General features: G+C 51.4%; 10 protein-coding genes across 12 annotated transcripts; 4 read left to right on the top strand and 6 right to left on the bottom strand.

Annotated features, from left to right (window-relative positions):
* The first annotated feature begins 400 nt into the window (after nucleotides 1-400).
* PPTG_01384 (hypothetical protein) lies at nucleotides 401-1,827 on the top strand. The gene has a single exon (XM_008894660.1). The coding sequence runs from the start codon at nucleotides 494-496 to the stop codon at nucleotides 1,718-1,720; it is 1,227 nt and encodes a 408-aa protein (XP_008892908.1). The 5' UTR covers nucleotides 401-493; the 3' UTR covers nucleotides 1,721-1,827.
* A 220-nt stretch (nucleotides 1,828-2,047) lies between these two features.
* Nucleotides 2,048-3,468, bottom strand: PPTG_01385 (hypothetical protein). The gene is made up of 4 exons (XM_008894661.1): nucleotides 3,050-3,468; nucleotides 2,857-2,982; nucleotides 2,610-2,790; nucleotides 2,048-2,527 (listed from the first exon to the last, which is right to left on the bottom strand). The coding sequence occupies exons 1-4, from the start codon at nucleotides 3,416-3,418 to the stop codon at nucleotides 2,313-2,315; spliced, it is 891 nt and encodes a 296-aa protein (XP_008892909.1). The 5' UTR covers nucleotides 3,419-3,468; the 3' UTR covers nucleotides 2,048-2,312.
* A 117-nt stretch (nucleotides 3,469-3,585) lies between these two features.
* PPTG_01386 lies at nucleotides 3,586-5,436 on the bottom strand. Of its 2 annotated transcripts, XM_008894662.1 has the most exons (5): nucleotides 5,067-5,436; nucleotides 4,792-4,997; nucleotides 4,443-4,725; nucleotides 4,272-4,376; nucleotides 3,586-4,214 (listed from the first exon to the last, which is right to left on the bottom strand). In XM_008894662.1, exons 1-5 carry the CDS (start codon nucleotides 5,413-5,415, stop codon nucleotides 3,829-3,831), a joined length of 1,329 nt encoding a protein of 442 aa, XP_008892910.1. In that variant the 5' UTR covers nucleotides 5,416-5,436; the 3' UTR covers nucleotides 3,586-3,828. The 2 variants fall into 2 exon arrangements, with proteins under 2 accessions (XP_008892910.1, XP_008892911.1); XM_008894663.1 differs by having other exon boundaries at nucleotides 4,792-5,436.
* Nucleotides 5,437-6,342: 906 nt separating this feature from the next.
* PPTG_01387 (hypothetical protein) lies at nucleotides 6,343-7,721 on the top strand. The gene is made up of 4 exons (XM_008894664.1): nucleotides 6,343-6,493; nucleotides 6,764-6,947; nucleotides 7,013-7,090; nucleotides 7,168-7,721. The coding sequence occupies exons 1-4, from the start codon at nucleotides 6,483-6,485 to the stop codon at nucleotides 7,348-7,350; spliced, it is 456 nt and encodes a 151-aa protein (XP_008892912.1). The 5' UTR covers nucleotides 6,343-6,482; the 3' UTR covers nucleotides 7,351-7,721.
* Nucleotides 7,722-7,810: 89 nt separating this feature from the next.
* On the top strand, nucleotides 7,811-9,077 carry PPTG_01388 (hypothetical protein). Its single transcript, XM_008894665.1, has one exon. It carries the CDS (start codon nucleotides 7,924-7,926, stop codon nucleotides 8,953-8,955), a length of 1,032 nt encoding a protein of 343 aa, XP_008892913.1. The 5' UTR covers nucleotides 7,811-7,923; the 3' UTR covers nucleotides 8,956-9,077.
* PPTG_01389 (hypothetical protein) lies at nucleotides 9,030-10,213 on the bottom strand. The gene is made up of 2 exons (XM_008894666.1): nucleotides 9,992-10,213; nucleotides 9,030-9,906 (listed from the first exon to the last, which is right to left on the bottom strand). The coding sequence occupies exons 1-2, from the start codon at nucleotides 10,098-10,100 to the stop codon at nucleotides 9,218-9,220; spliced, it is 798 nt and encodes a 265-aa protein (XP_008892914.1). The 5' UTR covers nucleotides 10,101-10,213; the 3' UTR covers nucleotides 9,030-9,217.
* Nucleotides 10,214-10,248: 35 nt separating this feature from the next.
* On the bottom strand, nucleotides 10,249-12,250 carry PPTG_01390 (hypothetical protein). The gene is made up of 7 exons (XM_008894667.1): nucleotides 11,709-12,250; nucleotides 11,580-11,631; nucleotides 11,428-11,502; nucleotides 11,301-11,339; nucleotides 11,045-11,218; nucleotides 10,875-10,978; nucleotides 10,249-10,802 (listed from the first exon to the last, which is right to left on the bottom strand). The coding sequence occupies exons 1-7, from the start codon at nucleotides 12,150-12,152 to the stop codon at nucleotides 10,407-10,409; spliced, it is 1,284 nt and encodes a 427-aa protein (XP_008892915.1). The 5' UTR covers nucleotides 12,153-12,250; the 3' UTR covers nucleotides 10,249-10,406.
* A 67-nt stretch (nucleotides 12,251-12,317) lies between these two features.
* PPTG_01391 (hypothetical protein) lies at nucleotides 12,318-13,219 on the bottom strand. The gene is made up of 3 exons (XM_008894668.1): nucleotides 12,896-13,219; nucleotides 12,704-12,801; nucleotides 12,318-12,632 (listed from the first exon to the last, which is right to left on the bottom strand). The coding sequence occupies exons 1-3, from the start codon at nucleotides 13,125-13,127 to the stop codon at nucleotides 12,453-12,455; spliced, it is 510 nt and encodes a 169-aa protein (XP_008892916.1). The 5' UTR covers nucleotides 13,128-13,219; the 3' UTR covers nucleotides 12,318-12,452.
* PPTG_01392 (hypothetical protein) lies at nucleotides 13,040-14,932 on the top strand. Its single transcript, XM_008894669.1, has 9 exons — nucleotides 13,040-13,537; nucleotides 13,600-13,662; nucleotides 13,739-13,778; nucleotides 13,846-14,064; nucleotides 14,130-14,188; nucleotides 14,251-14,320; nucleotides 14,392-14,474; nucleotides 14,537-14,619; nucleotides 14,682-14,932. The coding sequence occupies exons 1-9, from the start codon at nucleotides 13,317-13,319 to the stop codon at nucleotides 14,819-14,821; spliced, it is 978 nt and encodes a 325-aa protein (XP_008892917.1). The 5' UTR covers nucleotides 13,040-13,316; the 3' UTR covers nucleotides 14,822-14,932.
* On the bottom strand, nucleotides 14,893-22,137 carry PPTG_01393. 2 transcript variants are annotated; one of them, XM_008894671.1, is made up of 7 exons: nucleotides 21,538-22,137; nucleotides 20,083-21,463; nucleotides 19,547-20,018; nucleotides 17,353-19,477; nucleotides 17,143-17,280; nucleotides 15,446-17,071; nucleotides 14,893-15,382 (listed from the first exon to the last, which is right to left on the bottom strand). In XM_008894671.1, exons 1-7 carry the CDS (start codon nucleotides 22,099-22,101, stop codon nucleotides 15,101-15,103), a joined length of 6,588 nt encoding a protein of 2,195 aa, XP_008892919.1. In that variant the 5' UTR covers nucleotides 22,102-22,137; the 3' UTR covers nucleotides 14,893-15,100. The 2 variants fall into 2 exon arrangements, with proteins under 2 accessions (XP_008892919.1, XP_008892918.1); XM_008894670.1 differs by having other exon boundaries at nucleotides 14,893-17,071.
* Nucleotides 22,138-22,923: the final 786 nt, after the last annotated feature.

The following is a 22,923-nucleotide window of genomic DNA, read 5'->3' on the forward strand; positions in this document are numbered from 1 at the left end:
AAAAAAAAATGCATCTCATTGAACGCATGACGGCAACTCCGACATAATGTATATGAAACCAGTTAGCTCCTGATACCCAGACGGATGCTACGCTTACCCAGCAGGGCGTGTTTCTTCGTTTTCAGGTGCCAGTGCGCATGTACGCATGTACGCAGCATGGCATGATGGCGAAGTGCATTCAAGGTAGTGATGAGATGCTCATGGGTTTGTATTAATACATGTACGTGTATATCAACTTTTGTTGATCCAGATGGATTTGCACTCTTTTCGTCGTCAATGTACGTTATCTAGTGGCGCTTTTCGTAGAGGCGATGCAGTATGCCGATCCCGTACAGCTTCTTCGCGTTATTGTGGGCCCGGGTTTACTGCACGACGCTGGTGCAGTAAACGTTGAATACGATCATGTACGAGCCCGTGTTGCGTAAAGGCCATTGCCTCCCAGCATTCGGCTTTCCCGCTGTCCGACCCTGGCTCCAGTGCCATTTATTCCACCATGGCGACACGCGCAGCCTCTCGGGTTTCTGCAAGACAACTATTACTCGCTACTGTCATTACGTTAGCCGTTTGCAGCTCCGTCACGTCGGCCGCGAAATGCTACCCCAAACAGGCTACCACGTCGGCCCCTGCGACTACAACGACGCCAGACATCAATTTCGATTTCCCTGACAATGAAACCCCGGCAGTCACGGACTCGCCGAATCAGCAAACGACGGAAGCACCAACGCAGATGACGACAGAGGCCCCGGACACACCCGAGGTGACCAACCCTACACAAACTGCGGGGTCCTCGGAGTCCAGCAATGATGGCACCACCGGCTCCCAGCCGGCTCAAGGCCCAATCGAGGGATCAAGTGAAGGCCCTACGCAGTCTTCCACAGAGGGATCAAGTGCCGAGACCCCATCGACGTCCGGTAACTCAACCGGAGAGCATGCCACCTTTGGCGACATCACCTCAGGAAGCGGCAAGTGCGTCGTTGGTGACCCGAACGCATATATCACTAAGGCCGATGTGGATTGGGTCTGGAAGCAGAGGATGTCGAAATATGTGCCGGAGTTCAAGAACTACATCTTTGACCAGCTCGTGAACAATAAGGGAAAACTTAGCTACTGTGTGCGTTGGGACAGCACTAACAAGCTCTCGAAAACAGTGGCATCCAAGTTCGAGGCAATGCTGAATCGACAATTCAAGGCGTGGAACGAGTGGCTTATCGGGTACGACTGTTGGCCGATCGACACGATCGAAGTGAAGATTGTCGGGTGGGCGACGCGCGATGCCTCGCTTTTCGACTGGAAGGATGACTCCCTAGGCACAATCTACACAACTGAAAAGGACTCCGACGGCGTTCCACAGTGCCCGGAGGCCTGCTACAAGCACAAGGACTTCGCGGCTAACGCTGACACCAGCTCTTGCAAGGGAGAGCCGTTCGACATGTCACTGTGGCCTACGAAGGGCCAAGGTGGTGGTGCCGGTGGTGACTGGGGTCAGCGTGTCGACGAGGCATCTATGGTTGCATCAATTGACCAGGAACAACTGATCATCGTGGCTCACGAAATCGGCCACGGTTTCGGCCTTCCCGATTTCTACGAGACCACTGACCAACCCAACGAGGACTTCCCGGTCTGCATTATGAAGGCAGGTTCTTCGCCAACAATTACGCCTGGTGACGGTTGGATGCTACGCCGTGTCTTGGAAAACATCAAGTCCCGTTACAAGTTTTAGGTGACTTCTATCGAGTGTGCATGTTGAAATGACCATACCTAATGCCACAGGTAGCGGTCATCTTGATGTCGTAAACCCAAATAATACTGCATGTTGAGTCAAAATGAGCTTATGTTATTTTTCTGAAAATATTGTGGGAATAGAAAAAAAAATGTAAGCTAAAATTAACTGGAAACTAGAATTTAAACAACTTTACAATAAAGCCCTTTAAAGCTGCCTTACGACACTCACAATAGTTCAATCAGCTATTAACACAAACCATCGCTCTATCCGTCATTTAGCTGCATGGCCATCTGAGCATCTCCTGCGCAGCCGCAGCATCTGCTTGTACTCTCAACTGCTAAAATTTAAAATAAAAAATGTTGGCACTAAGAATTGGTACGACGCCTGGAAATCATGTTTCCCTCGGCTTACAATCTATTCTAGCGGCTTCTACTACTTTCGTACTTCTGTTGTCGTGCAATGCTTCGGATGTCAGCCTTTCCCTCCAAGAGACTTTAGTCGTGGTCGTTAAGAAGGCGATGCGAATCGGGCGGCGACCGCACTGGTGGTCGAACGACTGGCTGGCTGACTGGGAAGAAATACTTCAACTTTAGCCCTCAATGTAGCGGGAGACGGCCATTGTGATGCTGTCGTACGACATGAAGATGACGCCCTGGCCCGGAATTACGCGGCCTAGCCGCGGCACCACACCGGCGTAAAACGATCCTACGCCTTCATGCAGCAGCATCTGACGGAAGCAGTCTAACGTGTTTTTGTATTTCTGCGCTTGTAGTCCCTGCATTCGCGTCTTCACCACGTCGAACGCTATTTTGCAGCGTAAAAACATGCAACTCATCATTAGTAAATCATCAAAGCAATGGACTCACAAGACCGCTGCAGTACGTACGATTGTTGCCGAAGACGCTGAAGATGCCAGCCGTCATGCCGCCGATGAGGCTCAGCGACGCTCGCTGGCTACCAGTCATGTTCTGGGCGTCACTGATGATGCCATGTCGCTCCAGAAACTCGGGGTTCACGCGCTTCTGAAATTCGCTAAACCACATGAAGCGCAGACCTTGATTCGTAGACTACGATTACAATCACAGTGACCATTAGCCTAATTGTCACCACGAACTCTTGCCTATTGCGCATACCTGCTTCAGAATTGTGGCCCAGAGTCCTTGATAAATGCCGCGGATACCCTCCTTGGCCAGGATCATCTTCGTTCCTTCCCACATACCAGCGTTGGCACCGATCAGTTTGGTCTTCAGCGTTTCAATCTACAGATCCACATAACGATAGGTTATCAAGATGAATATTATTTTCATAGTCCTTCAATTGACGTACCGGTGTTGTAGTGAACGTGGCCTCAATGGAGCCGGCCATCATACCTGCTGCGAGGTTGCGCATGGCCGACGTCTTGCCGTTTTCATCCTCCAGTCGCCGCTTGATAAAGTCGAAGGCTCCAAACCGGATGCCGGCCTTGGGGATGGAACCTACGAGCACTGGTGCCAGTCCGCGGTATAGTGAACCGACGCCGTCGGTTTGGATGTGGTAACGGAAGCCTCCGACCATTCCTGTGTACTGGGCGCGCATAGTACCCAGTTGTAGGTTGGTTTTGATCATCTCCATGGGCCAAATGGTGAGGATCTCAATGCCACCGGCGATGGCACCCGCTGTCGTGGCCACCATGGGGTTCTTGGACTTGGTCACCATCTTATTTGACGTTTGGAGAGATTGAAAATGTCGTGTTGGACGTGGCGATGCTTCACTTCTGAAGCTTGACGTGGGATAGCCACAAGAATTTACTGACATGTGAAGAGGCAACATCTGGTGTGAATATTGCACAAACAGTGCGGTGAACCGACGGAAAACTGCAGAATGAACGACATCTCGGTTAGATTGGATGCATGTACACGCTGGCAAAGGCAAACGCGTGAAGCCGAAGGTATAGTGTACGAACTTCACACACACACACTGTGAACTTCACTGAAGTTTGAGCTATTGGCAGGCAACGCTATGGAGATTTTGGCGATTCGCATGACACGTCCTTGAACTTTTGCGTTTTAGCGATGATGTCATTTGTTTCGGTGGTGCTGAGCGTCAAGGCCTGTCTACTACACGTATTATTTCAAGTTGGCTAGGGCGTTCTGCAGCCGCTGGATGCCCAAGTGAATCTCGTCCTCGTCGTAGAAGGCAAAGGATAGACGCGCACAGCGCGTCATCGCCGCATTGGCTAGAACGCCACCGTCGCCGTCGCCGTAAATCGTTCCAAGTGAGCACCGTGTGCCGGGCGTGAAGGCGACACCGTGGCGGTCCACAGCTTCCTTCAGTAGCGCTTCAGTGTGGACACCGTCCGGAAGCTCAAGCCACACAAAGTATCCGCCAGACGGCTCGGTAAATGTGACGTCTGGGCAGTGCTTGTGCAATGCGTCACACATGGCCGCCTTGCGGACTCGAAAGACGCTTTTCAAATGATCAATATGACGCAACAACCGGTCCTGCTCCAACACTACTCGCCGAGTTAGTGTAAGGCTGTACAAGCACAGTCAGCAAGACAGTTGATTACCTGTGTGCACGAGGGCTGCAGTGACAGGATTCTGACCGCCACCGCTACGAAGCGCGCCAATGGTAGACAGTGTTTCAATCGTCTTGGTATTGCTTTGCGCCCAGCCTAAACGACAGGCATCATTGCATTGGAAAATAACCGAGGAGACGTTAAGTAACCTAAGGATCTTACCTAGGCGAAGTCCTGGAGCGAGGATTTTCGAAAAGCTTCCGAGCGAGACAACCAGGCCTGAATCGTCGTATGATGCGAGCGAAGGCAGCGCGCCACCGTCCAAGTGAAGCAAGTTGTACGGCTCATCTGAAATAATACGAAATTCATACTTCTGTGCAAGAGCTACCAGGCGTTCGCAGCGGTCAGGCGACATCACAGCTCCTGTTGGATTATGGAAGAACGGGATTGTATACAGGAATGCAGGAACATCTCCTGCAGCCAGCGTAGCTTCTAGCACGTCCAACTTCAAAATTACACAGCATTGGTCAACCATTTCTTGCAATAATTTCACCAGCCATTCATTACTTACATCAAGTCCATCCTTTCCAGTGCGAATACCCTTCAAGTCCAATCCGAGTTCACGAAAAATATCGTGTGCCAAGAAGTAGGTAGGCTCCTCCACGAACACCCGTTTGTGGGTCTTGGAGAACGCCATGGCAGCGTGGGAGATGGCCTGAGAGTTGCCAGCCGTCACCATTAGTGTCTCTGAGTCGACAGTTTCAGTAGCGTCGGCTCCTGTTCATCGAGACACCAGCAATCGGTCAGATCGTGGTTTTCGCTACACCGTTTTGGTGAATAGTTTACCTGTCACGAGCTTGGCGATTTCCTCCCGAAATCCGATGAACCCTTTAGCAGCTCCGTATTGCAACATTACTGGGTCTTGTGAAGGCGTGAGTCGACCCATTGCAGCCTCGCGGAACATGCTTAGAGGCAGCAGTGAGGCGGAAGGTTGACCGAGACCGAAATTGATGACATTGCTGCTCGTGTGAGTTTGAGCGTAAGGAGATGACTGAACCGACTTAACAGCGGTGAGAGCTGGGCTGGTGTGCAGACTGCGAGGTAGCTCAGCAGCATGTCTTGCATTGGCGAGACGTAATGCAGAGCGAGCATTGGGAATGCGGAACAGCGCAGTCATCTTGTGCGGATACCACATTTCTTTTTGACTTCGCGCTTTTTACTTCAGAATGGGTTTTATTAAATAAAATCCAAAAAGGGTTTTTCAAGTTTTTTTTTTTTTTTTTTTGAGAATGGGTTTATCGAGAATCTAGATTCGAGATAGGGTATCGGGAGGTCACTAAATATCGCGATAATATACTGTAGTAGGGTTCAATGCCTGAATATCTCGAGTTTAATCAGAGAACTCAATACTGTACAACCAAGTTGACAATTCTTTTTTTGTTACCGCGGTTGAGAATGGTACAATGGCAGGGGTTAATTCAACACGTGCCATTTACCGTATGCGCGCTCACGATAATGCCATATTATGGCATTCAAGTTCAATGCTTTCACACTAATAGTTTGTGTGTAAAGTTGTATGTGATGCTGCCTGGTCTTGCTGTCTGATTGCTAATCACGATTTTTTTTTTTTGGGGTGCCAATGAATTATTTCGATACGCCGATAAAATACGTTATCGAGAAGGATATCCAGCTTACATGTATTGTGCTAAAGCTACGAGTCATACATTCATACCATTGTAGTTTAAATATCTGTTGTCTCCAGAACAACCGTGTTTAACAACAATCGCGTTATGGTAGATATACACTCTTCCGGCGAAGCGTCGTTTTGCAAGATTCTCTTCGATTGATAGGTGCAGCCACTGGTTATACTAGCACGGCTTGGGAAAGGTGCCGGTCCACTATGCCAGAGTTCATACTACTTAGTAATAAGCAAGTACAGTCCGCTGTTGATGGGGGGCTTCACGCTTTTGTTGTGGTAACATGTTGATGATGAAATATCAACTCGAAAAGTAAAGTTTGGCACTGAGATTAGTGGCTACCCTAGCCCGTAACCGCAAAGCAAACCGCGAACCGTAACCGAAACGACTTGCCAAAAGAAGTAACGAGTATGTAGCGTTTAAGTAAACGTCTTTCAACCAGCCAATTCATTGCTGCAACTGTGAAGTAGCGCTAGCGGCGCTTTGCTCCCTTTGCGGCTTTGGAGCCGGGAAGCGATTGCAACGAGTCAATTGGCATAAATTCTCCCGAGAAGACTCAAGCAAAATGGTGATTAAGTAAGTGCGCTTAGTTTTTCTATGAAAATGTCGCTGCGAGCGAGTGAGAGGCATAAATGCGGAGGAACCGGAGGCGTCGTCAAGGCGTATCCACATATACAGGCATAAACAGCGGCGCATGACCCACAGATAGCGAGGAAGCTCCACAGATCAGCCGCGACTTCGATAGCTACAACACCAACGCTATCTTGTTGCCTCCTCTCGCTCCAGCTTCGACAGATCAGCAGCGCAAAAGAAGTGATTCTAATGACGCCGTTTTGACCTCCTCAGGACCGAGACGTGCTCGTTCAGCGAGAGCCGCATCTACCCCGGCCACGGCTCGCGTTACATCCGTCGCGATGGCACGGCCTACGTGTTCATCAACTCGAAGAGCAAGTCGCTCTTCATGCAGCGCAAGAAGGCCACCAAGATCGTGTGGACCCTTGGCTGGCGCCGCATGAACAAGAAGCTCAAGGTTCGTGTGATACGCGCCATGATAAAAGGAGCAACAAGGCTTACTCATCTGCTTCGTATTAACAGGTTGAGGAGGTCACCCGCCGTCGTGCTCGCAAGACCACCAAGATCCAGCGTGCCATCGTCGGTGTCTCGGCTGAGGACGTAAGTTACTGGTTCTGACGCTGCTAATCCAGTTGTGAACGCGATTGCTAACTTAACTCTACACTGCCAACTCACAGATCCGCAAGAAGCGCAACCAGAAGCCGGAGGTCCGTGCTGCCGCCCGCGCCGCCCTGAAGGAGGCTAAGGAGCGCAGCAAGGCCAAGAAGTCGGTGAACAAGGCCGAGCACGGCAACAAGGGCTCCAAGGGCAGCAACGCCCCCCGCGCCCAGAAGAAGTCGGGCAACCGCGGTGCCATCTAAATCAGTTGATTTGATCAACTGATCGACGCGTTACTCGGGAGTCGCCAGCTCTTGGATGCCAATCATTGACACGGGAAGTTCTCTCTTTGCTGCTTTCGAGCAATGGACCGGTGCTCTAGTGCCGTTAGTTTGGGCGCAGTCTGTGCTAAGTGGAGCGAACACAATAGACGCCAGTCTTGGAGGGAGAATCGCTTCCTATGTCATTATCGTTTTTACTGCGTTGGGCTCAACGAGTATCATTGTGAACATTGACTGAAGCAGCTACCCGGGATGCGCTTCATCTTCTCGTACGTACGAGCCATGTTGCGTCAGGGTCTGAATAAGTTTGACCGAGCGGTATGGCAAGTTCAAAGTCACATGTATCCCCGCCATGCAAGCACTTATGCTCTGCTATACAGTTGGTCCTTCTGCCTTGCAAACTCGCATGCATTACATGTAGCACCGCATGGCCTTGATAGACAGACACCCGCACCAGTCAAAAATGCATGGTTAGAGGCGTTACCTCGCGACAGTGACCACTTTCTGCCCTCCACTCGAAGTTTGTAAGTCAGTTGCCAATCTGCTGCTGCCGCCATGTCAACAGCCACGCCTCCGCCCGCTCCCGTAAATGGCGCCGCCTCCAGGGAGATGACGAGCAAGGACTACTACTTCGATTCGTACTCGCACTTCGGCATCCATGAGGAAATGCTCAAGGACACGGTGCGCACCAAGGCCTACATGAACGCCATCCTACAGAGCAAGCACCTCTTCAAGGACAAGGTCGTACTGGACGTTGGCTGTGGCACCGGCATTCTCTCGATGTTCGCCGCCAAGGCTGGCGCCAAGCACGTCTACGGCGTCGACTGCTCGAGTATGCTAACTCATGCACGCGAGATCGTCAAGGCAAACGGCTTCGCCGACAAGATCACGCTTATCCAGGGTAAGATGGAGGAGCTCACACTCCCTGTGGACAAGGTGGACATCATCATCTCCGAGTGGATGGGCTACTTCCTGCTCTACGAGTCCATGTTGGACACGGTACTATACGCACGTGACAAGTACCTGGTGTCTGGCGGACTCATGTTCCCGGACCACGCCACGCTCTACATCGGCGCCATTGAGGACGGAGAGTACAAGGCCGAGAAACTCGACTTTTGGGACAATGTGTACGGCTTTGACATGAGCTGCATTAAAGAGATCGCCAAGGTGGAGCCACTGGTCGATACAGTCGGCAGCGACGCTCTATTGACCGATGTGTGCCCCATTCTGGACATTGATCTGACCAAGGTCACCAAGGAGGAGCTGGCCTTCTCGTCAACGTTCAAGCTGACTGCTTTCCGTCAGGATTTCTGCCACGCGCTGGTGGCGTACTTCGACTGCACGTTCTCGGCAACACACAAGAAGCTGAGCTTCTCTACGGGACCCAAGGCCGAGTACACACACTGGAAACAGACCGTGTTCTACTTGGAGGATGAACTTGCTTGCAACCCCGGTGAAATCATCGAGGGCGAGCTGACATGCAAGCCCAATGCGGCCAACCCTCGCGATCTGGACATTAACATCAACGTGCGCTTCGATGGCGGCAGCGGCTCGTACAACCACCTGCACGAGTTCAAGCTGCGTTAAGCTGACATCAAGACAGAGGCCTCAAAGTAGTAACACTACGCAACCCCCAGAGTAGACTAGACCACTTAACACCATTTGAAAGAAAGATACTCAAGACATGTTCATCTTCCACGCCTACCCTGGTTTTCACACATTTATCGTGCTAGCACCGCTGTATCCACTTGCTTAGCGCTTGTCAAATTTTGTTTTTTTCCCTCTATAAATACAGTATCTTCCATCCTGCTGTCTCGTAGTGTCAGGACACCACCAGTCAATGGCGTTTTTACTGCTGTTCGATGTCTTCCATCTCCATGTCTCCGTCGGCATCTTCCTCCTCAGCTTCTTCGACAGAGTCTGCCTCATCATCCTCATCGTCCTCCAGGTCGATGTCCTCTTCCATACCTTCAGCAGAATTGCCATCAATGACAATGTCCGTGTAGTTGTGGTCGAGCTGAGCAGCTGCCTTGACGAGCTCCTCATCGTCCACAAAGTCCATGTCCAAGTCGTTGCTAGCACCGGGGGCACCAGGTGCTCCAGTCTGCATGGCACCGAAGCCTGTGCCATTAGTCGCATGGTTGTTGCCGTCCTCCATAGCGTTGGGATCCTGGGCACCCGCCGGCGACCAGTCAATGGGGAAGCGTGTGACACGTGGCTTGTCTGCCAGGATGTTGCGCTGCAGCTTGCTCACGTCCACGCGGGCAGGCGGGTTTTCCAGCAGGAACGGGTCGGCATAGTCATTGTTAACGTAGTAACCCACGCGCACGAACTCGCGACCACGGTATGAACAGGTGACGAGTGCCACAGTGACGCCAACTTTGTCCTCGTCCGGGATCATGTCCGGGTTGGGCGGGTCCGATTGGAACACAAACTTGTTGGTGCCCACGGGCACAGGGCCGACTAGCACCTCCTCAAGCACCTGATCGCGACTCTCGTCCTCGGCGCAGCCTACGTACGTGATCTTCCACTCCAAGTCTACCGCAATCAAGGGATTAATTAGCTTGCAATGAATGGAATAGTAAAAAAACAAAGCAAAAAAAACGCAGAGACTGCACCGCACCGGCTTCGAGAGGCTGCGCGCACTCGAAAGTGACCTCGAACTGGAAGGGGTTCGTGAAGGCCGTGGGGTTGTCCAGCACAGTGATGTTAGTGAGCGTGACGTAGGCCATGGTACTGCTGGTTAGAAGAACGAGAAGGTTGGGGAATGAGAGGGAGAGCGAGGCTGGGGGTGGCTCGAGTCTTGATGGCCGAATGAGTTGCGTGTTGAGCGCGGCAAAAGGATGGTACTGTGAAATGTATGCTAAGTACGATCTTACCGCGCCAAACTTTTCCCGCCATTTTTCTTATGACCAGTTTCAGTTTTGCATTCACTTCAAAAAATTATGTTATCTTATCTACGTGCCCACTGTGGTTGAGGCTCTATCCACACGAAAGCAATATTCAAAAAGCTGCCACATGTCCTAATACTATACAGCTCAGGGCATCTTTGACCGGAGAAAGCCGTCCAGCGTGAGCTGTCCGACTTTCCTTCGCTTCCTCACGAGACGCGGTTGAATCGCACCTGAATATGAGGCTCCTGAAGGGAGCGAAGAAGACATGACCGTCATCGTGTCAACAGAGGCCGGCATAGATGTCGGAACACTGGTAGACACGTCATTACTCCGTGCGGGAACCGCTTGAATGTCATCGCTGGAGTCAAAGCAGCCATCCCTGAGTTCGATGACGCTGTCGGAAGATGTCTGGCTGGCCTCACTTGTAGTGGCAGGCGTAGGTGAAGCCATGAGCAAAAGCCGTCCATTCACTGAATAGCTGCTGGAGTTGTCTATAAACGAGCAATCTCGTTTAACCGAGCGCCGTTGTTTCCATTGCGGCTAATAAACATAGGTCGATTGTCAGTGATCATCCAAATGTAACGATGTCATTGCCAACAGCCTGCAACTCACCTTTGCTGCTGCTTTCGGGCTTACTCCATTACTCGTTTCCACATTTGAGGGTCGAGACGTTGTCTTTGTCTTACTTACGAGGTTTACAGCGACATCAAATCCGTCTAAAAGACCGCCATAGGACGCAGTCAGTGTCTACATTTCCTTGGGAAAAGAGGACACACACTTACCGCTCAACGAACCCTCACTATCATCGGAAGGGGGCTCCACTACAGCCCTCTGTTCCGGGATAGCTATCGGTAGGAAAGATGAACAAGCGATTCCTTGTTCTTGTGGTCTACAGTGTGTAGTAGATTTACTACTACCATCAGAGATCGAGGCAGCTCGGGAGGCATAAATAATGTCTGCGCCACGGCAAGAAGAACAAACGAGATGAGTAAACCAGGCAATACAACCAGATATCATACAATATGTTCACGAACGCACTGTCAAAAACTTCCGATGCTTCTTCCTGAAATTGGTTCACTACAAATCACGCACAGAAACAAGCACAATTAGAGACCCATTACCGCTATTATACCACCCTCTTCACATCAGGTGCACAAATCATTACCATCCGTGACGTCTTGCCAGCTACACGTCTGCATATACTGAGAGGCTTGCGTTGCTATATCTTGCTCTTCATCGCCTACACCATCGTGATAATAGACGATATAAGCGCTTATCAGTATAATAAAGATGCCAACAAATAGCATCCCCACACACCGTCAAAGTCTTGGCTCGGATTAATGTCCAGGCTGTCCATGTCCGTCGAGTTCTGTTCGCCACGCAAATCGCCCTCATCAGTCTAACCACTTCTAAACTCCACCGTCCCTAAAGAAACTGATAACACACATATTCCACAAAGGCGGTGAGCTGCTCTTCCATATCCAGGCTGTCTTGTTCACTGTCACCGGCAGTGTACTCGCTACAGTCGCTGTCTGTGCACTGTTTCTTAGAGTTCAGCAGCTTGCGCTGCTCGTCGCGCTTGCGCTTCCGGGCCAACACCATTGCGGACGCGGATTGCCGCGTCTTCGAGTTCCTGCAGTTCCATTCACTACCGGCGCGTTTGGGTGGTTCAGACTCGTCCCGCTGGATGTGGGAACGCCACGAACAGGCGCCACTAGTGCTCGCGCTGGACCCTCGGAAGTCGATAGTACTGCTGCTTTTGCTCTTGTCCAACACCTCTGGACGCGGCAACTCCGCACGCATGGAGGCCATCATTGGAGGCAATGAACCGGAGTCGAACTGGGAGGAGCAGCTCTCGTCCACCACGTCGTCCTGTGAGTCGATAAGCATGCGACGATAGAATGAAGAGAAATCACAGACGCGCTTGTCTGGCGGCACCCACGGTACTTGGCTCAATTTATTGAGCAAGAAACAGGCGCGTGTTTCAGACAAGTGGAAAAAGAGTGACGCTTAACTTTTGCAAGTGAAGTCGAGGACGATTGTCACTGAATCGAGGGGGTGTACCGTGTCGCACCTATAAAGTTTCTGTTTCATCGTGGTTGAATGCTAATGCTTACACATCCTTATAAAATTCAATACGATTCACTTAGAGTGGTTCTGGTTCCAAAACACCTTTTACTTAATATGGGATCAGTACATCTTCTCGTCGCTCGGGTCGAAGCCGCTATTGAGTGCAGCGCGGAACTCGTCGTTCGCGCGCAGTAACTCGGCGATGCGGTCGTAGCGCTCTGGGTCCTTGCGGATAAGGAAGATGAAACATTCAGTGTCCAGCTTGCCCTTGATCGTGGCCAGCTCCATCGCCTTTTTGGTCTACAACAGCAAAACGAAGCACAACATTGTCACATGTGCCCTATAGTCATTGAATATGGGGCTGTGCATACCATTGCGTGCACATACTCGACCACGAGATCCTCCATTAGCTCGGCCGTTTCGTCCAAAGGCTCAGCCTCATCCCCAAAACCGAACAGCATGTGCTTGACTGCAGGTATAACGGATTAACGACACCACGGGATATTAATACTTTGTTCTTATATATACAACGGTTCCAGTTGCGTCCTCTGTGAGAAACTTACTGCTCTCGACCAGTTCTCCGCGTACAAATGGCTTCAGTTGCGCCTGCATCGTGTGTGCCTCAGCTCCGGAGCCGTTTACCGCTGCTGCCGCCGCTGCATCAGTGGCCAACCGCTTGGCCGGGGCGACACCTGACTTGGATACAGCACCCACGTCGCTGGTCTTACGCTTGCGCGACTTGGGTGCTGCCTTCTTCTTCGCCGCGCTGCCGTTGGCCTCTGCAGTCTTGCTCATGGACAAACTACCCCTTACTCTGCCAACTGTTGCAATTTGCAACTTGCAAAGCTGCTTCTGGTTGGTATATGACTGGCAGAAAAACGGTTTTGACTTCGCTTCTGATTGGCCAACGTTTCTGTCGAAAATAGCTTCAACTACTTCAATGTCAAGTGCACTTGCAACTCTTCGCGCACAACGATCACTGCCATGGGGAATAAGCCGTCGATGATGAGAAGCTCGTCGCGTGCTGATGACTCAAGCACGCCAAGAGTGGCAGCTGGAGGTCATTCTACTTCAGCAGCGGTGGCGGATTTCCAGCAACCAGGAGCACCACCTAGTGGCACTGTGGCCAAGCTGTTGACGTCGAACATCGCAAGCATTCGACCTGTGGAGCAGACGCCACGAGTTCCCACACCACTAGATCAGAAGTAGGTGTTAATGATTGCTTTATTATGTAAAGTGGTTGTACATTGACGTACTGTTTGTAAAGGATCACAAATGCAATCAAAGAGCGCTGGCAGGAGCGGGCGCAACAGGAAAAGGAGAAGGAAAAGTACGTGATGCCGCAGCTAAGAGTAGTCTGATTCTTCACACTCAGTGTTGATCCTAATCTTTTGTGTGGAATGTAGCCAGTTCACGCGGATTTTGCTGAAGCTACCGCAGGCAGCGGTAGGTTTCTTTACAGGATTTAAGATTTCAGTGATTTCATCTCCTAATAATGTATTTGCGAATGCAGGTTGCGTTTAACAGCGCACGTTCGACGTTCAATGCTTTTGACAAGGAAGGCAAAGGCTACATTGAGTTTAGCGATTTGTCTAGGGTCTTCGAACAACTAGGCGCGAACTTCTCGTCCGAAGAAATTGGCCAAGTTTTTGAGGAATCGGATATGATGGAGGATGGAAAACTTAACTTCAACGAGTTCCTCGTTTGCCTTGCGATCGGCTTCGTTCTTCACGTAAGATACCCTGTGCTAAAGTCAGTTTGTGACTCACATCTGACAGTGATGCTGAGTTTACACAGAAAATTCCATCTCTGGAAAGTGAACAGGAACAACAACTAAGCATTTTCTACGCTCCCATGTAAGGCTTCTTTATTGGTAACGCTGCCAATATTCTAAATCATTCCGGTTCGCAAAACATAGGTCTCGAATCAGCAGCAACAGCAGCCGGACTTCATCAGCTGTATCTAGCCAATCCATATTATTTGGAGATGTGAGAATCAACGTAGCAGTATCGTCTCGCTTTAAAAAGTGCTGTGCTGATGGCACGTTTGGTTGCTTTAGGGAAACAACCTGCGGCTCGCATTCCAACTTGCCGTCGATGCATTCCTATGGTTTGATGTTGATGGTAACGGCGTGATTAATCGGTAAGTGCTGTGATTTTCATTTTCAACCGAATGATGCCGATCATTTTTTGCGGTTTGAGCAGCGATGAAATGGTCACAAAGCTAGAGAATTCTATTGTGCTCCATTCCCCAACGAAAAAGATGTTCACAGGGGATCGCAACAGAGGTGCAAACAATTCATCTTGTGTCATGATCTATCCCGAAACTTACCTTAGTTGTGCTTGACAGGCTCAAGTGACGACTCCAGCAATCGGGCCATCTGGGAGCAGCGTTTTATGGAGATGGATTGGAATGGCGATGGTACGATTCACTTCAAGGAGTTTCTCATGGCTTTTGAATCCTGGGTAGGCCTTGAAGAAGAAATGTGAACACACCACTTCACGACGGTCATCATCAGCAAAATACCAGTAGCTGAATGGCAAGGAGTAAAAAAAAAGATCTCATTTTAATCAGAACATCACAAGGCGAAGAAAAGGCATTCTTTTTGCTTTAAATATGTTCTTGCTTGCGTTCACTTGGTTTGTTGGCCTGGACCAACAAACCATATTACATTAGAAATTGCCACTACTACACAAAGTGGCAACTGTCAAGGCGCCTACAAAGGTGGCGTTCACGGGATCTCTGTTGTTCGCGTGTGAAGTGGCAGCTCACACGCACCGGAAGACTCGTCGGGGTCGCTTAGGAATCTGGTTAGGCAATGCTGGCGCAAGAGCGTCGCTAGGTAGCTGAGGCACGTGTTCCAGCAAAGCCCACGGGTCTACAGGCGCATACTCCGGCCTGGTTTTCTTCGTGGTACCAACACTTTGAATCGATGTCACAGTGCGACCCACGAACACATTCGCTGCCCCGAACATGTTCATCGGACGCGGCAGAACAGACCAAACACGTCGCTTTAGTTCATTAGGGAGCTGCAGAGCTTCCACAAGTTCCTGTAAGCAACAAAGTATGTCAGTCGGCGAACATTCTACAGCTGCAACAGCTAAGCTACTTACAAATTGTCTGTCGTGGAGGACGGAGGCGTTGACGATCGGGATGAGGTCTAGAATCCAGCTGAAGAGCGACAGTCCTGGGCCAATGGAGACTACCGACGTTCCTAGCAACGCAAACAACGTCTTGACGATGCGATCACGATAGCAGATCGTCAAAACAGCGTGCTTGCTTGGTCCAATGACGCCCACAAGCTGCAGTCTCACAGCCAATTTGCATCGAAGGCGACGCAGGAAGAGACTGTTGCGAAGACCAGGTTCAGACTGGGGCTGTGTGTCATAAAGTAAACAGCCCTCGTAGAGCCACTCAAGTTGCGCAGCAAGTGACATCATGTAACGCGGCAAGAAGGCGTTTCCAGGAGGTGTTGCCATAATCCCGCCCACGAGATGTACGACCGACGTCGTGTTAATTTGTCGCGCGAACTTGTCTGGTTGTGTGTGCTTGACATCGTCTTCGAGAATCTGGAGGATTTTGGCAATCACCGAGCCCATGGCGCGTCTAGAGATGCTACACACCGTGGCAGCATAGAGAGATGCCACCGCCGAATCTTGAGCCTCCCGCGCTGCCTCGAGCATACGAGCTTCACACGGAGTCAATGAGCTCTGCATTGCTGCTACTGTCATTGGTAACGCCGACTTCTTAAGGGAATCGCTTGGTCCTGGCGTACTTCCACGGTGTTTGCCATCATTTCCGTCTCCGTGCACATGGTGCGGCGTACCGTAGAGCTTGGGTGTAGCAAGCGGAGACGACGACGAGAGCGTAGTGATTGTTGCAGATGTCGTCTGGGGTACTGGTACCGACGACGTCGAAGAAGATGATGACGAAGTCGATCCTACCCCGGGCGGTGGTCGCGAGCTGCGCTTGAGGGTGCGCAGAACGATCAGACTCGACAAGATTTCAGTGGCGCTACTCGACTCGTCAAAACCCAACTCCAGCTCCAGATCATCATCATCAGCGTCTTCTTCTCCATCCGAAAAGTTGCTACCCAATAGACTACCACCAAACGAGACTTGTTTATCCGCGAAAGATGTTTTGCCGTCAGTAAAGCCATTGACTGCAGCTGCCACAGCGCCGTCGCCGCTCTCCACAGCTGCGCGCTTGCTAGAGCGCGTAGAGAGCTCTCCTTGCGGTGCTTTCCGTTTGTTGCCAGTCTGGGGCTGCGCTGTTTGCTGTCGAGAGCGACGCTTAGATCGTTTCACTTTCTGCTGTTGTCGACTCATTTGCAAGTCGAGGTAAATGGACCCTCCTCGATGAAGTGTCCAGACGTTCATTTGGTCGATGATTTGGTCAACCTTGAGCAATTGGACCTGTCCATTAGCGTCCTCTGCCGGCGATGAAGGTGGTCGGAAAAAGTGCGTTAGCAGAACGGCTGTGTGCCATTGTTTCTTGTGGTAAACCGGGAGGATGTGCTTTTCACGGGCCTCTTTCGTGTCGTAAAAGATCGTATCGCGAACAATCCCGTCGGATGTCAAGTTGAACAGCGTAGCGCTAGCCAACAAGCCACGCTCTTCACGTTTGCGAAGTAAAAAGTTATCCTCCATCTGGTACGAGATCTGGCACAGTAGGAAGCACAATGGGAACATCAAACATGCCGGCACCTGGGAGCGCAGGAAGCGCAGATGGTATTTCGTCTATGTTGTCGTGACGGACAAAATCGGTCAGTAGTCCGTTGAATAAACGGCAAAGCGCAACAAAAACTCACCAAAGGCTCGTCGAACATGACCAACTTTTGAGGATCAAGCAGAAGATTCTGCGGAGGTTCAGAGAACAGCTGGAAGACCAGTGCCATAGCTAGTAGCTGCGTCGGCAGGTTGGGTGGAGGATCACGCGAGGCACGGCGCTGGTATCACAACAGACAAGTAGCCATGTTAACCAGCAATCATACAATCATACATACAATGCCAAACCGTACCAGTCGTGGGAAGAGCGGCACGAGCACCAATCGGAGCACCTGGGATAGATCTAACACTTTATGCACAACCAGAGAGACCAGGAAGCTCTTGAGTCCGTACTGCAGTCGGTCCAGGCGGCCTTTCTGGTTGAGAGCGAAGGCTTCCTTGCTATTGTCAACATTCAAGAACGGATTCCGCGAGCGCTTGGGTGTGTCGCTACCAGCGAAGCCAGGCAGCACTTCCTTTTGTAGCCATACAACCAGGGTATTCGAGAACTTTTCGTTGAACTCCTCGCCGTTATCAGGATGCTGTTCCACGACCTCGCGAATGAGACGTACGCAACGGTGCACATAATGCGGGGTAGTGATGGGCCGCTTGCAGTTGGACTTGATTCGAGCCGAGATGTTGGCCATCCACTTGTCCATAGCCTCGCTCAGCACAGCTCGGAAGAAGAACACGTAGTTAGGCGTGCGCCGCTCCCGTGTAGCATTCGCGTTTGTAGACCCCACAGACGAGGACGTCATGCTCATGTTGATGGAGTTGACTGCAAAGTCGATGGCGCTATCGCGGCACTTGGCTTCGGCTACTGGGGTTGCTTCGCCAACAACCTCCTGCCACGATAAGCTCGCGTAATTAGGCTCAAACGCTGCCATGGACTCGGTCGATGTGGTGTCTTGGTTCATGCTATTCGGACTCTGTAGCGGGGTACTGGTTCCAGCACCAGGAGTTGCTGGCGTCTGCTTCCCATCGGCACCAGGACCATCAAAAGAACGCGCCTGCAAGGCTTTGAACGACTTGGCCAGTGCACTCTTCAGCTCCGGGGGAAGCACCTCGCGGGGTGGCGGGATACGCACGATAGGGTTCGTAGCCTCAAGTGACAGTTCTTTCTTCTGATTCCCGTTGGCTCCAGTGCCATTTGCATTGGCCCCTGTGCCATTCACGGCTCCTCCTGCCGCTGCATCTTGGTTTTTCCTTGCGGTTTCTGCAATAGGCTTGAGCAGCGCGAATGGCAAGTCCAGTTTAGCGATCTCTTTCTTCTTGATATGTGCGTAGTACATCTTGCAGAAGAACTGCGCCACGTTGCCGGCTTTATCATCCGCGTTCTTTGGGATACGATGAAAACGGTCTACGAAAGACTGTAACAGGAACGGGATCTGGTCCGTGGCACAGAACGCGAGTTCGTGACGTTCAATCATTGCCAGCACGACATTCTTGACGAGGAAGCATGGAGAGCGTCGCAGGAAGTGTACGAGTACTTCGAGAAGCGCCAATATATCCACGATTTCAAGAACGAGGCATACCAGCCGCATCACGTGCTCCACACTGCCGTAGTCCGAGAACCTGAAGAACGTCACCTCTTCATAAATATTGTGTAGAAACCAGCGAGTGAATCGTCCTTTGTCGTGGCCGCACATGGTCTTCACAGCTGAAACCAGCTCGCCTACTTTGCCCTGATACTCCACTTCTTTCAGTACTCGACTGCTGTCCCCTGAGCTGGCACTTCCAGCAGCTGGAGTTGCACCTGCAGCTCCTGGTGTTCCAACCATCGGCGTATCATTAGCCTGACCGTGCGTGTGAAATACGTAGATACAGAGTGACTGCGCTCGCTCCAACGTCTTCGAGTAGTTGAGATGTTCACGACGAAGCTCCATGACTTCAAGCCAGCGCAAATAGTTGAGTTCGCCATCATAGCTATCGTCCGGAAGCATTGGCACGCACGTCGGCAACGGGAATGGGCTTCGAGGGAGCTGCCACAAGTACAGCTTCAGTCGGTCGCTCGAGGAAAGTAGGTGGATATCATTGGACTTGTATCCTCGCCCTGGTGAGCACTCGATGTTGTAGGCAGTATGAACCACTGGCGCTGATTCTCTCCTCTTGGTAACGCCAGCAGAACCCCCAGCTCCAGCGGCTAGAGTTAGCAGCGGACTGTTGCTCATTGTAGCCGCTGCTTCGTTACAACACGAGGCGAATTCCACGAAGCTGGCCACACTGAACAGTCGACGTCGGACCAGAAGACAGAAAAGCTCAATAACCTGAGTTACTTCCGTGATAACCTTGGGCTCGTAACGATGCAAGAAATTTTGCAACGCGCTTTGAAGCACCACCTGATGGTCTTTAGGCCCGCAGCGAGGTAGCAGTCCCTTGCTGTTAAATAAACCGTACCGCACAGTCAGTTTACGTGATCACCTTCAATGAGTTACTCACTGTACGTACTCTTTGCCGTATTCCAGTAGCGTGTTACTATGCATCTCGATCAAGGCCAGCGCAGACAAATACCGGTATTCCGCTGGTCGCTGGTTTGTCACTGCCCACTCGCACACTAGGAAGAGAGCAGCGACGTCGACAGGTAGCTCCGCGGAGGATCCACTTCCGCCTGAACTTACAGTGGGGAGTGGGCTGAACACTTCGCTATATACACGGTGTAAGTCTGAGGTTGAGTCCACGCGATGAAACCGGTCCAGCGTCTGGAGAATCTGAGCCTCATTGCGCATGGTAGCGGCAAGCACCTGACCTCCACCCGCCGAATTGAGAGATGGACATGCCTGTTGTAGTCGCACAATACGTCCAGCGATCTCCTTGTTTTTACGCTGGCAACGGTCGATACAGGCCTGTATTGCAGTCGCACCATAGGCATTGCGGCTGAAAAACCGATCGGTGAATACGTAAGCTGGCCATAACGGAGGCGCTGTGCATGCATACGAACATGTAGTTAGTACGAGATAGCAGTCTTCAGCTTAAAAGCGACGTACCACTGTCCTCAAGACGAACGAGAACGTCGTTGCCGTTGAGAAGGATATCGCGCAGCAACTGACACAAAGCCACAAGGAGCTCTTCTTGAAGTGCGCTGCCTGCAGTCTCTGGGGGTACGGGACGACCAGGAGGCAGTAGGTAGCGCAAATGTTGCAGCACTGTTTTTACAAGCACCATAACCGTATCCGCGGACAGCAGTATCTCCGGTAGCAGTTTCTGGATCACGGAGATCAGCTCCATGATATCGTTCACTCCAAGCGGCAACACGGCCGAACACCGTGTGGGACCGTTTGCTCCACGCTGTGATCTTGGTGTTAAAGACTTCTGAAGGAGTGACAGCAATCCGTCAAAGTAGTGTGCGCGGTCTAGCAATCCCATCTTGAACTGGTATTCCGACAGCTTCAGCACGTATGACCATTTCTCATGCCACGATAGTGACGAAGGAGAAATGTCCACTCCACCGCTACCCGTAGCAGCCTGAATAGCAGAGCCAGTCCCAGTTGCGTTTGTTGACGTTGGAGCTTCTCCGTGCCGTAGCCTTGGAGTCATTTTTGTATGCGGTGCTAGCCCCTTACTAGCCGCTACCGTCGTCCCGCTGTTGTTACTAGATACCTGAACGCCATTCGCCGCTGGCTTCGCTAGTCCCTCCATTGATCTGTTTTCCGTCCCTGTACTGGTGTCCTGTGCTGCCTGGCGCGCCACTGAATGCAAGTAATCTACAAGCTTGTCTGTCCATCCCTGATTCCGTCGCTGATTCCGCCGAGGACTAAAGAACCAATCACCTGTCCGAAGAGCGCTGTCCCGCTGAAGCTCCCTCATTTCAGTGTACACTACATTAATCCGGACAAACCACGTAGCATCAGCGTACCCCGGTCGATACCTCACCACAAACTCGAGAAGTGGGCATTTCGATACACCCGGCACTGCTCGCCACTGTTTGAAGGGCACACCATGAGCCTGTGTAAGTTCTGCAGCGGTACGAGCACCACTAGCCAGCTCACTCATCCAGACATGACTTGTACGGTCATCCAGTCGCCGCACATGGCGGATCAAATAGCTAGTAAAAGCCCGCTCTACAGCTGCGGTGGCCGCCACTACACCCTCCTCCGCTCCAGCACCTTTTGATTCCTCGGTGTCTTCGCGTAACCGGCGAATCGCGCGAGTGGCTCTCGTGAGGTCGTCAAAAATGGCCAATTTCTTGTCTGTAAACGCTGAATATTGCAGATGCCACTGCTGATTGAACCCGCGCGGCAGCGGACTCACAAACGCTGCGTTGCGAAGCGCATGGAAGCGAAATTTTTCCTCTGGGAAATTGGCATTCGTCGGGAACACGCTCGGGAACATGGCCAGCTTGTCTGTTACGTACGGGTGCTCCGGGTCCTATAACAAAGGTCAAAGTTCATCAAAACCCTATTGTACGCCATACCCTAAAATTAACAGTAGACCTACTGTACCTTCATGTACTTAACGTCCATGCCGATGACACGCGTGGCCGCGTCTGCCGGCGACAGATCGTTTCTCCGGGCCCCTGTCCGGTGCATCAGCAGCAGGTTTTTCCTTTCTCGCAGACGCAGTGCTGGGCTACCGGACGCACCGAACGGACTACGCCCACCGCTGTTGCGCCGCTCTCTAGAGCTGCCACTGGCGTTGGCGTCCCGGGACCGCGAGCGCGGCCGACTGCGTCCGTCGCGGTCTCTCTCACGGTCTCTGTCCCTGTCCCGGTCACGGTCCCGATCACGATCTCGATCCCGGTCGTTGCGGTCTCGCTCCCGGTCTCTCGAGGACGCACTGCCCACCGAGTTGGATGAACCCCGGCGCGGCAGCCCGCGACCTGAAGAGCCCGACGACTGATAATTGCCACCACCATTGCCGCCACCCGAGCGCCCGCCGTGGGATGAAGAGCCGCGGTCTTTGTAGACGGGCCCGCCGCTAGAGCGGCCGCCGGCCTTGCCGTCGCTCGCGTGGTAACTCTCCATGCCACCGTCTCCGGTGCTCGCAACAGACAAATGTATGGGCATCTTGTCGGCCCCCCTGAGTGCTACACCAAATGTACATGAAATTGGAGTTGACAAAAGTAAAAGGTACGTGTTGCTGCTCCAGACTGGGAGCCATCTGTTGTCCTTAATAAGGGTATAAATGTCCTTATTAATGGCCTAATAACGGCTATTTCTGCATAGAGACTCAACTTTTCGCCCGCACGAAAACACAACAACGCTGTTTCCTTCCCCTTATCATAATGTTGCTCAGTTTGGAGAATCTAGTAGCCTCTCCACTAGTGCCCTTAATCATACTACAGCACCCGCTCAACGCTCGCTGGAAGCTACGTACCAATGCTTGCCAACAGCGGCAAATTGGCTGTTTTATGATACCAGTCTGGAGCAGCAACCACTCTCAAAGTAAAATTGGTTGAACAAGCTGGAGGAAAAAAAATTACCCATTCTGAGTGAAATTTGTGGGGTGTGATACCGAAACATCGAGCATATCAACTGTAGGTACATGTAAATCAACCTGGTGATGAGATGATTTTTCAGCAGCTTGTGATCGACGTGTCTGCTAACTCATTTTGATCCAAAGCTTCGACCGCCTTACAGCGCTTGAAGCAATGTCACGTGCGCTTACACACCAAGTGCAAATATCACGTTCTCCAGAATAGGCGTCTCAACTAAAATAAATGTACATGAACTGTCCTCAAACACCGTGGTCTCCTTCACCAACATCACGCTGTAGCTTCCACCTCGCAATTTGTCCACCGTGACATCGGAAACATTGCTGAAAAACTGAAGTCCTTTAGAATGTTTTTTTTTTCGATGCACGTTTATCAAGTTTCAGATCAGTTCGTT

The sequence above is a fragment of the Phytophthora parasitica genome, assembly GCF_000247585.1.
Source record: "Phytophthora parasitica INRA-310 unplaced genomic scaffold supercont2.3, whole genome shotgun sequence".
Classification (NCBI taxonomy): Eukaryota; Oomycota; class Peronosporomycetes; order Peronosporales; family Peronosporaceae; genus Phytophthora; species Phytophthora nicotianae.

What these genes read in the sequence shown, in the direction of transcription:
- PPTG_01384 (XM_008894660.1), top strand. Translation starts at nt 494, where the DNA reads ATGGCGACACGCGCAGCCTCTCGGGTTTCTGCAAGACAACTATTACTC.
- PPTG_01385 (XM_008894661.1), bottom strand. Translation starts at nt 3,418, where the DNA reads ATGGTGACCAAGTCCAAGAACCCCATGGTGGCCACGACAGCGGGTGCC. An exon ending in CCACGTTCACTACAACACCG is followed by an intron (nt 2,983 to 3,049) that starts GTACGTCAATTG and finishes GTGGATCTGTAG; the next exon opens with ATTGAAACGCTGAAGACCAA. An exon ending in GGGCCACAATTCTGAAGCAG is followed by an intron (nt 2,791 to 2,856) that starts GTATGCGCAATA and finishes TTGTAATCGTAG; the next exon opens with TCTACGAATCAAGGTCTGCG.
- PPTG_01386 (XM_008894662.1), bottom strand. Translation starts at nt 5,415, where the DNA reads ATGTGGTATCCGCACAAGATGACTGCGCTGTTCCGCATTCCCAATGCT. An exon ending in AATCGCCAAGCTCGTGACAG is followed by an intron (nt 4,998 to 5,066) that starts GTAAACTATTCA and finishes CTCGATGAACAG; the next exon opens with GAGCCGACGCTACTGAAACT. An exon ending in TGCAGCCCTCGTGCACACAG is followed by an intron (nt 4,215 to 4,271) that starts GTAATCAACTGT and finishes CTCGGCGAGTAG; the next exon opens with TGTTGGAGCAGGACCGGTTG.
- PPTG_01387 (XM_008894664.1), top strand. An exon ending in GCATGAACAAGAAGCTCAAG is followed by an intron (nt 6,948 to 7,012) that starts GTTCGTGTGATA and finishes TCGTATTAACAG; the next exon opens with GTTGAGGAGGTCACCCGCCG. An exon ending in TCGGTGTCTCGGCTGAGGAC is followed by an intron (nt 7,091 to 7,167) that starts GTAAGTTACTGG and finishes GCCAACTCACAG; the next exon opens with ATCCGCAAGAAGCGCAACCA.
- PPTG_01388 (XM_008894665.1), top strand. Translation starts at nt 7,924, where the DNA reads ATGTCAACAGCCACGCCTCCGCCCGCTCCCGTAAATGGCGCCGCCTCC.
- PPTG_01389 (XM_008894666.1), bottom strand. Translation starts at nt 10,100, where the DNA reads ATGGCCTACGTCACGCTCACTAACATCACTGTGCTGGACAACCCCACG. An exon ending in CGCGCAGCCTCTCGAAGCCG is followed by an intron (nt 9,907 to 9,991) that starts GTGCGGTGCAGT and finishes TGATTGCGGTAG; the next exon opens with ACTTGGAGTGGAAGATCACG.
- PPTG_01390 (XM_008894667.1), bottom strand. Translation starts at nt 12,152, where the DNA reads ATGCTTATCGACTCACAGGACGACGTGGTGGACGAGAGCTGCTCCTCC. An exon ending in TCACCGCCTTTGTGGAATAT is followed by an intron (nt 11,632 to 11,708) that starts GTGTGTTATCAG and finishes CGTGGCGAACAG; the next exon opens with AACTCGACGGACATGGACAG. An exon ending in AGCATCGGAAGTTTTTGACA is followed by an intron (nt 11,219 to 11,300) that starts GTGCGTTCGTGA and finishes GCCGTGGCGCAG; the next exon opens with ACATTATTTATGCCTCCCGA.
- PPTG_01391 (XM_008894668.1), bottom strand. Translation starts at nt 13,127, where the DNA reads ATGAGCAAGACTGCAGAGGCCAACGGCAGCGCGGCGAAGAAGAAGGCA. An exon ending in CGGAGAACTGGTCGAGAGCA is followed by an intron (nt 12,802 to 12,895) that starts GTAAGTTTCTCA and finishes TTATACCTGCAG; the next exon opens with TCAAGCACATGCTGTTCGGT. An exon ending in TCGAGTATGTGCACGCAATG is followed by an intron (nt 12,633 to 12,703) that starts GTATGCACAGCC and finishes TTGCTGTTGTAG; the next exon opens with ACCAAAAAGGCGATGGAGCT.
- PPTG_01392 (XM_008894669.1), top strand. Translation starts at nt 13,317, where the DNA reads ATGGGGAATAAGCCGTCGATGATGAGAAGCTCGTCGCGTGCTGATGAC. An exon ending in CCCACACCACTAGATCAGAA is followed by an intron (nt 13,538 to 13,599) that starts GTAGGTGTTAAT and finishes CTGTTTGTAAAG; the next exon opens with GATCACAAATGCAATCAAAG. An exon ending in CGATCGGCTTCGTTCTTCAC is followed by an intron (nt 14,065 to 14,129) that starts GTAAGATACCCT and finishes GAGTTTACACAG; the next exon opens with AAAATTCCATCTCTGGAAAG.
- PPTG_01393 (XM_008894670.1), bottom strand. Translation starts at nt 22,101, where the DNA reads ATGCCCATACATTTGTCTGTTGCGAGCACCGGAGACGGTGGCATGGAG. An exon ending in TGGACGTTAAGTACATGAAG is followed by an intron (nt 21,464 to 21,537) that starts GTACAGTAGGTC and finishes CCTTTGTTATAG; the next exon opens with GACCCGGAGCACCCGTACGT. An exon ending in CTACTGGAATACGGCAAAGA is followed by an intron (nt 19,478 to 19,546) that starts GTACGTACAGTG and finishes TTTATTTAACAG; the next exon opens with CAAGGGACTGCTACCTCGCT.